The sequence below is a fragment of the Rhea americana genome, unplaced genomic scaffold, assembly GCF_003343005.1.
Source record: "Rhea americana isolate MKP2758 unplaced genomic scaffold, rheAme1 scaffold_98, whole genome shotgun sequence".
NCBI classification, from domain to species: Eukaryota; Metazoa; Chordata; class Aves; order Rheiformes; family Rheidae; genus Rhea; species Rhea americana.
Genome location: NW_028187177.1, coordinates 3,336,940 through 3,344,905, shown reverse-complemented (window position 1 = coordinate 3,344,905; position 7,966 = coordinate 3,336,940). Strand labels below are relative to the sequence as shown.

The 7,966-nt window shown below is 67.3% G+C and overlaps 3 protein-coding genes across 6 annotated transcripts in view; 2 read left to right on the top strand and 1 right to left on the bottom strand.

The window, feature by feature from the left end:
- MED12 (mediator complex subunit 12) overlaps positions 1 to 439 on the bottom strand; it is a 37,276-nt gene extending 36,837 nt beyond the window's left edge. For 2 of the 3 annotated variants that reach the window (XM_085325543.1, XM_085325544.1), the window contains exon 1: positions 257 to 438. In XM_085325543.1, coding sequence (XP_085181669.1) covers positions 257 to 355 — 99 coding nt within the window. In that variant the 5' untranslated portion in view covers positions 356 to 438. Of the gene's footprint in view, positions 1 to 256 lie in introns of all 3 variants that reach the window. The other variant, XM_085325546.1, reaches the window with a different exon arrangement.
- Positions 440 to 1,176: 737 nt separating this feature from the next.
- IL2RG (interleukin 2 receptor subunit gamma) lies at positions 1,177 to 5,905 on the top strand. Of its 2 annotated transcripts, none has more exons than XM_085325450.1 (8): positions 1,177 to 1,292; positions 3,449 to 3,539; positions 3,677 to 3,861; positions 3,975 to 4,117; positions 4,285 to 4,447; positions 4,872 to 4,977; positions 5,064 to 5,148; positions 5,277 to 5,905. In XM_085325450.1, exons 1-8 carry the CDS (start codon positions 1,202 to 1,204, stop codon positions 5,451 to 5,453), a joined length of 1,041 nt encoding a protein of 346 aa, XP_085181576.1. In that variant the 5' UTR covers positions 1,177 to 1,201; the 3' UTR covers positions 5,454 to 5,905. The 2 variants fall into 2 exon arrangements, with proteins under 2 accessions (XP_085181576.1, XP_085181577.1); XM_085325451.1 differs by having other exon boundaries at positions 4,285 to 4,451.
- A 91-nt stretch (positions 5,906 to 5,996) lies between these two features.
- On the top strand, positions 5,997 to 7,804 carry CUNHXorf65 (chromosome unknown CXorf65 homolog). The gene is made up of 6 exons (XM_085325533.1): positions 5,997 to 6,021; positions 6,107 to 6,193; positions 6,291 to 6,425; positions 6,533 to 6,601; positions 6,690 to 6,811; positions 7,655 to 7,804. Exons 1-6 carry the CDS (start codon positions 5,997 to 5,999, stop codon positions 7,802 to 7,804), a joined length of 588 nt encoding a protein of 195 aa, XP_085181659.1.
- Positions 7,805 to 7,966: the final 162 nt, after the last annotated feature.

The following is a 7,966-nucleotide window of genomic DNA, read 5'->3' as shown; positions in this document are numbered from 1 at the left end:
CCTGGCCAGGGGGCACAGGGGACCCCAAACACCCCCGGGGGGAGCTCAGCCAGGGGGTCAATTCACCAGGACCCAAACCTGGCCAGGGGGCACAGAGCCCCCCTCCCACACACACCCCGAGGGAGCTCAGCCAGGGGGTCCCTTCCCCGGGCCGGGGGCACAGGGTCTCCGCACCGTCGGCGAAGCCCAAGCGGGGGGTCCCAGCACCAGGCCGCCGTGCCCCCCCTCCCGCACCCCGGGCCGGCTCAGGCCGCACCTCCTTCTGCTTGGGGTCCTGCGGGTAGACGTCGGGCGGGCCGAGACGCGGGCGCTTGAGCGGGCGGTGCTCGTAGCTGAGGACGCCGAAAGCCGCCATCCCGGACGAGCCGCCGGCGGGCAGAGGCGGCCGGGCCACAACAAGGACCGCCGCGGCCGCCCGCGCCTGCGCCCTGCGCCGCCGGGGCCGCCCGAGCGCMGCCGGAAACGCCCGAGCGCCGCGCCGCTGTCACGGAGGCTGCCGAGCACAGCCGGAAACTGCCGAACCTGGGCCGAGAGGAGACGAAGATTCCCGAGCGCCGCCGGCAGGGCCCGAGCCTGGCTGGGCGGAGGCGGAAAGTGTCGAAGATGGACGGGGCGGCCCGAGGCGCGCGCGGCGGGGATCGGCGCCCCCTGGCGGAGCCAGTGCGCCTGCGCCGTGCCGGAGGGGGTCACGTGACCGCCTCAGTACCTGCCCCCCATGGCTGCCGCCATGAGCGCCCCACACAGCTACCCCCACACCCCCCCCCCCGTGGTCACCCCTATAGTTGACTCCCATAGCTCACCCCCATAACTGCCCCAGTAATGCCGCCATGAGCACCCCAAAAGCATCCCCCTGTGACTGGTGCCCCATAGCTGCCCGCCATGACTGCCCCGTATAGCTRTCCTCCCCATCGCTGCCCCCTGCCCTGCCCCACTGGCTGCCCCAGTGGCTCCCAGCACCGCCCTGCCCTCGGGGAGACGCAGCCCGGTGGGGGGAGTGTGCGCGTGGGTGGGGGCCTCCCCCGCCCACAGGTGGGGCAGCCCCGGTGGGGCGAGCCGTGGGGCGAGCAGCGGGGCCCCAGCAGGCGGAGCGGCCCGTGGGGTGGGCCCCGGGGCGGCGCCGTGGGGCAGGAAGCGGCGGCGGGCGCGGAAGCTGGCGGCATTGCGTGGTGGGCCGCCGGCGGCAGCTCGCACACGGCCCACCATGCCGCGGCCCGTGGCCTTCCTCGCGCCCGTCCTCCTCCTCCTCCTTGGCGGGCCAGGCCCCTCTCTCGCCGCTGCCCGCAACCCCCCAGGTAAGGGGGCACAGCCGCCCCGGGGTGGGAGGGCCATGGCCTTTCTCTGGGGGGCTGGCGAGGGCAGGATGGGGGCCGTGGCCGAGCGGGCGCCCTGGTCCCATGGCTGCCGGCCCCATGGCTGTCCCCCATGGTGGCGGGATGCTCCGGAGGGATGCTCCGGCCCCTGGAGGAGCGTGACCGTTTTAGATCAAAAAGCTTGATTCCAGATCRAAACGACCGGGTTTAACCTCGTTTTGCACTTACAGCTTTAGTTATTTTCCAATGGAAAGTTTACATCTTCTTGGCTGGCAGTCAGTAAAATACTTGATTTCTGAGCAAATTCAGCCCTTTTGTTATTTGTGGACTGCTTCGGCTGCTGAGAACACGCGTTCTGTTTCCACCGCCTCACCGAAACGATTGTAATCCGATATACGTTTCCTTGGTTTCTTCGGTTTTATTATGACAGAAAACGGTAAACATGCATTTCCTCTGGAAAATCATGTTTATAGAAAGTAAAATTCAACTGAAAACATCACTGCAGCACYGTTTCCTGTTAGCAAAACGCAGGTAATCGAAATGTGCAGGAGGCACAAAGACGAGAAGCCCATGTCTTAATGCAGGCTTTGTGCTTCGGACTGAGCTGGCTTTTACGCCCGGGAAGCGTGTTATTTAGAAGGACTGAAGTAAGCAGATTGTTTCAGATCTCGGAAAGGTGACGGGAATGAGAAGACCTCTGGCTCCCACGTGTGAGCTGAATCACTCGCTGGCGGAGGAGGACCAGCTTTCCTGCTTTTCATGCCCCTTTTTCCAGCTCTGAACGGGATCGGTGTCCAGTTGCATGATTTCAGTGGAAAAACTATTTTCTGCGCATCTGCAGGAAGGGTCACCGCCACCAACAGCCAGTTTGGCCCTTTAGCAGCCTGGTTTCAAGGGCTTTGCCAGCAGCTTCTGCCAGAGCCGGGGCCTGAGGCCGGATGCGAGCCGTGCCGGGGCCGCCGGACCGCGCCGCAGTGCCGCCGTGCCCCAGGCGATGGGCGCATCCACTCGCCCGGCCAGGCGAACCTCCTTGCCGGCGCTGCGGACCCGCGCCGGCCCGGGATGTGGCTCCCCCCGCCGCAGCGTGGGCCGGATCCGAGCCGGCACGCTGCGGCTGGTGCTGCAGGAAGGAGGGGGCAGAGCCGGTGCGGGCCCTCCTGGAGAGGCTGTTGGGTGCCCCAGGGCTCAGCAGCCTGTTTCCTGCCCAGACAAAACCGCCAGGGCTCAGCAACCCTCCATCAGCCCCCTACCCTGCTGGTTACATCCAAAACCAGGCACGAGAAGGAACAGTGCTGGGAAAGAACAAGCACAGTGTCGCTCTTTTAAAAGAAGAAGCTGTGGTACAAGCAAAGGCCAGCATAGCGCTGTTCCTCAAACACAGGGACACGCAGAGCACTTGCAGGCTCCTAGAGGGCAACAGATGACTTCAGCCAACATGGAGTCACCAGGCTCCAAACCTAGTGACCCCTTGATTTCCTCGTAGGACAGGGAAAGTAAAGAAAAGGGGTTGATGAACCACAGCTTAGCAGCAGCAAGGGGTTTCCATGCTGCCCTGCGAGACGGCCCGTTGGGGGACAGGGACGGGCTGGTAGGGGCGGCCAGCACAGGGCTTGAACAGTGGTCCCAGGACGAATAATGGACATGAGCTGAGGAACGGGGATGAAACCAGGTGGGACAATAGTCAAGCAAGAAGAGCCAATTGCACAGATACAGGATGAAGAGCTACTCTGGTYGCAGCTCTTTGGAGGAAGCTCTGGGGCTCGTGTGGGTCGCCAGGAGCATGTGAGTCATCAGCACTAAGTGCTGCCCAAGCAAATGCCCATCGGTGCTGCCCGAACATGGGTGGTTTGGGCACTGCTTTGCAGGGAAGCTGCACCGCAGTGTGTGGTGTGCAACTCAACCRTGCATTGCTGGCGTTATTTTGCTTATGCAGAGAAAGGCCAATGGGAGCGTGAAAACAGCCTTCAGATGCATTTCGAGAGGAAGGGCGATACTACGAGGGTGCAGAGGAGCTGCCCCTCTGTGTCACTGTGGGGCAGAGCAAGCAGTGATGGCCTCAGGCTACAGCGGAAGAGGTGCAGGACAGACCTCGGGCGACYGTTTCCGCGCAGGTGCCCAGAACTCTGTGTCCCTTGCAGGGGTGGAGTGCGTCCTCTTCAACGAGGAGTACATGACCTGCACGTGGGGAAGCAGGGAGACGCTCACAACCAACTAYTCCCTCTACTACTGGTAGGTGCCCCCTCTCCCTGTGGCGCATCCTGGACCGATGGGCTCCGAGGTGCTGGCCGGGCCAGAGCCCGGCACCGCACGGCAGCAGGCGGGGAGTGCCRGGTCCTGGGGAGCATCCGTAACTCCCCGTGACGCAGGTACGAGAACCGGTCGCCCGTGGTGGAGTGCAAGCACTACCTGCAGGACCGGGGTGTCAGCGTGGGCTGCCGCTTCAACCAGAGCGAGATCATCCAGTTCCAGCCTTTCCGCGTCCGCGTCAACGCCAGCCTCGATGGCAAGACCCTCGAGATCCCTAGCGAGCGTATGGAGCTGCAGGACCTCGGTACGGAGGGGCTGGGTGTGGGGCTGGGGGGCCCCGGGGCCCAGCTGAGCGGGGCAGGCAGACTGCCCGCTCGCGGGGCCGGTGCTCACCCGGGCACCGCCTGTGCCTTGCAGTGAAACCGGAGGCGCCCGTCAACCTGACCATCCACAACCTGAGCAGCAACCAGCTGCAGCTGACCTGGAGCTCCCCGTACCCCAAGGCCCAGTGCCTGGAGCACGCCGTCAAGTACAAGAGCAACAAGGACACCACGTGGACGGTGCGAGCTCCCGAAGCTGCGCAGCTTGGCGCCTGCCCCCGTGCAGTTACCCGGCCTGCACGGYGCCGGCGGTCCCGTGCTCGTGCCCGGGCAGGACGAGCTGTGCGCCAGCCCCCCCGGCAGTGCTGGGCGCCAGCCCTCACTGCCTGGTCCTCGTCTCTCCGCAGGAGCACAGGGTGAAAGGAGAAATCTTCTCCTTCCCCAGCGTGGATTACGAGAAGTACTACACCTTCTACGTGCGGAGCAAGATCAACAGCTACTGCGGCAGCACCCAGCTCTGGAGCGAGTGGAGCGTTCCCGTGGTCTGGGGCAGCAACGCCACCAGCAAGAGTAGGTGCGGGCCCTTGCAAGAAGACTAGCCCAAGGGAGGAGATGGGGGCGAGACCAGGGGAAGCCCTGGCAGGGYGCTGGGTACCCGGTGCTCAGGCAGCAGCATCTCACGAAGCTAAGCACCCCCAGCCAGCAGGACCTGATGCCTTTTACCATCAGCAAACTGGCTGAAACGTGGTTGGCAAAGCAGAGCTGTCCTGTAGGGCTGCTCTGGCACAGCCAGCCCAGCGCAGGGTCACCAGCAAGCCGTGGTGACAGCGTGGCTCAGGGAAGGGGGCTCCTTCCCCTGCCCTCTGCTCCCRGCCCATCCCAGCCCTCCGTCCCCGCCGTCCTGGCCCTCGGGCAGGGTGCCACCCGGGGGGGAGCCTGGCCCCACCAGGGCAGTGCACAGGCGGGGGGTCCGTGCCACCTTTGCTCTTTCCAGGCACCGCGGAGCAGCTGCACTGGTTCTGGATCCACACGGTCCTGGTCCCCATCACCTCCTGTCTGCTCCTGCTGGTCCTCGTCGTCTTACTGGTCCGCATGGAAAGGTGAGTGGGGGGACACAGGGACGGGGCAGGGACTGGGCAGTGCTGCTGAGGGGGCCCTTCCCCTCCAACACGTGCCTCCCGYGCAGGGTGTGGGTCATCCTCATGCCCAGGATCCCCAATCCCAGCAAGAACTTCGACGAGCTCTTCATCACSCACAAAGGCAACTTCCAGGTAAGGCGGCGGCGCGCAGCTGAGCAGCCCCGGCGGCTGGGGCGCGGGCACTGCGCGGACACGGGGGGAGGCTGGTGGCTCGCGCCCCGGCCCCGCTGGCCCCTCTCACCCCACTCTGTTTCCTGGAGGAATGGGCCGGAGTCCCCAAAGACGTCGTGGAGAGCTTCAAGCCCAACTACAGCGAGAGCATCTGCTACGTGAGCGAGCTGCCCCCCAAGGAGAGCTACGAGCCCCCCAGAGAGGGCAGCGACCAGCAGCCAGCTGTGCCCGGGGCCCCCGCCGGTCCCCGTGAGCCTGGCCCCTAACAGAGCAGCTACATGGGACCGTGAYGCCCGCTCCTGCGCCCGTGCTGCCCGCCGGCACCCCGCTGCTGGCACCCCTGCAGCCCCACAGCGCTCTGCCCCCCGCCCTTCCCTTGCCCCTGCCAAATGCCCCGCGCTCGCCCTCAGCTCCCTGCTGGCCCTGCACACGCAGCAGATGCTGCGCAGAGCACTGGGTGCACGGCGCAGAACACTGGGTGCGCTGCACGGAGCACTGGGGGCACTGGGTGCGCCGCACGGAGCACTGGGTGCACTGCACGGAGCGCTGGGTGCGCTGGGTGCATTGTGCAGCGTGCACTGCGCGCACCGGCGCAGGCAGGAGCGGGGGTGCACGGCGGGCGCCCGGGAGCCCCCGTGGCGGAAGTGCAGCACCGGGCATCGTTTCTGACTCTGTAACGAGCGTCTCAGCCTCGCGGCTGCAATAAAACTCCGCTGCGCTTGGCTTTGGCCYGTCCCGCGTCCGAGGGCCCGGGGCGGGGGGAGCGCCGGGGCCAAGCACCGTGGGGCCGCCTGCCCCGCGCCGGCGGCATGTTCATCTGCGTCAGGCATGGCGGTGAGTCGCCCACCCCGGGGTGCGGGGGGTCCCTGCGCCCTGGGGGCGCGCACGGGGCCCCAGCACGGCCACCCTCTCCCCGCAGACAACCAGCGCTTCCTGGCCAACACTGACTGCCCCGTGCTGCTGCTGCTGCCCTACGTGCGGAGGAAGGCGGGGGTGCCGCCGGGGGGTGAGCACCCGGCGGGGGCCGTGTCGCACCGAGGGGGGGGTCTGCAGCCTGCCTGCCCCCCCCCCCACACGCACACCCCCCTCCCTGGCTTTTGCAGCCGTCATCGACCTGTGCGACCCGCAGGGCACCCCCAAGCTGCTTTTCCAGCCCAAGGCGCTGAGCGAACGGGCCAGCAAGTTCTTCCCGGCGCCCGGCACCTACTACGTGTGCCGCGTGGAGTTCGGGGCGCCCGGTAAGGTGCCATCCACCATCCTCCCCCCCTCCTCGGTTGGCGGGGGTGTCCCCGCGGTGGTGCCCGGGGCGCTACACGGGGCGGTGTGACCCAGGGCGCTGCCACAGGGACGCAGCAGGAGCACGTGTACCAGGCCTTCGTGCCCCTCCTCAAGGCCCCCAGCCCGGAGCTGACAGGTCGGTGGGGGGACGGGGATGGGGAGCGCGGGCGGCGGGGACCGGACCCGCCGTGCGAGCCAGCAGCCCGCCCCTTCTCCGGCCGCAGAGGCCCTGCGGCAGCACTGCGAGCACCAGCACCGCGTCCGCCTCCGGACGCCGAGGGTGCTGGAGAACAGGAGGATGCCCAACGCGGAGACGGCACCCGCTGCGGCGCAGGCCCCCGCCGTGGTGAGGGGGCGGCCACGGCATGGGGTGTCTTGGGCTCTGGGCCCTGTGTCCCTGTGTCCTGCCATCCCCATGCTTGCTGTCCCCCTGTCCCCGTGTCCCACGTCCCCATGTCCTGCCATCCCCATGCTCGCTGTCCCCCATGCCCTGCATCCCCATGTCCTGCCATCCCCATGCTCGCTGTCCCCGTGTCCCACGTCCCCATGTCCTGCCATCCCCATGCTCGCTGTCCCCCATGCCCTGCATCCCCATGTCCTGCCATCCCCATGCTCGCTGTCCCCGTGTCCCACGTCCCCATGTCCTGCCATCCCCATGCTCGCTGTCCCCCATGCCCTGCATCCCCATGTCCTGCCATCCCCATGCTCGCTGTCCCCGTGTCCCACGTCCCCATGTCCTGCCATCCCCATGCTCGCTGTCCCCCATGCCCTGCATCCCCATGTCCTGCCATCCCCATGCTCGCTGTCCCCCTGTCCCCGTGTCCCATGTCCCCATGTCCTGCCGTCCCCATGCTCGCTGTCCTCATGCCCCATGTCCCCATGCCCTGCTATCCCCATGTCTGCATGTCCCATGTCCCCATGTCCTGCCGTCCCCATGCCCCATGTCCTGTTATCCCCATGTCTGCATGTCCCATGTCCCCATGTCCTGCCATCCCCATGCTCGCTATCCCCATGTCCCCATGTCCGCATGTCCCATGTCCCCATGTCCTGCCGTCCCCATGCTCGCTGTCCCCATGTCCCATGTCTCCATGTCCTGTTATCCCCATGTCCTGCCATCCGCACGCTCCCTGTCCCTGTGCCCCACCTCCCCATGCCCCCCCATGCTCCCCGCGCTGCCCCGGCCAGGCAGGACGCCCCGAGCCGGTGCCCCTCGGAGCAGGGCAAGGCGGCGGGACGCACAGGCTCGGCGGGGGCTGCGGAGGAGGACGGGGCCCAGCGCAAGGCGGGTTCGTCCGGCCGAGCGAAGCAGGAGCCCGGCCGGAAGGAGAGGCACCGCTGAAGCTCAGTAAAGGCCGGGGACGCTGTCCCCACCGCACGGAGGCGCAGGCAGCTCCGCGGAGGCGACCGCCGGGGCACGGGGCAGGCGGGCAGCGCCGAGGGAGGGGGACGGGCACGGGCCGGCCGCACGGCAGGGCACGTCTGTGCGGGACACGGGGGCTGC

Bases quoted from the DNA above. Each gene is read 5' to 3' on its own strand.
- CUNHXorf65 (XM_085325533.1), top strand. From the start codon at position 5,997: ATGTTCATCTGCGTCAGGCATGGCG. The intron at 6,194-6,290 runs GTGAGCACCCGG...TGGCTTTTGCAG, and splicing joins GGCGGGGGTGCCGCCGGGGG to CCGTCATCGACCTGTGCGAC. The intron at 6,426-6,532 runs GTAAGGTGCCAT...GCGCTGCCACAG, and splicing joins CGTGGAGTTCGGGGCGCCCG to GGACGCAGCAGGAGCACGTG.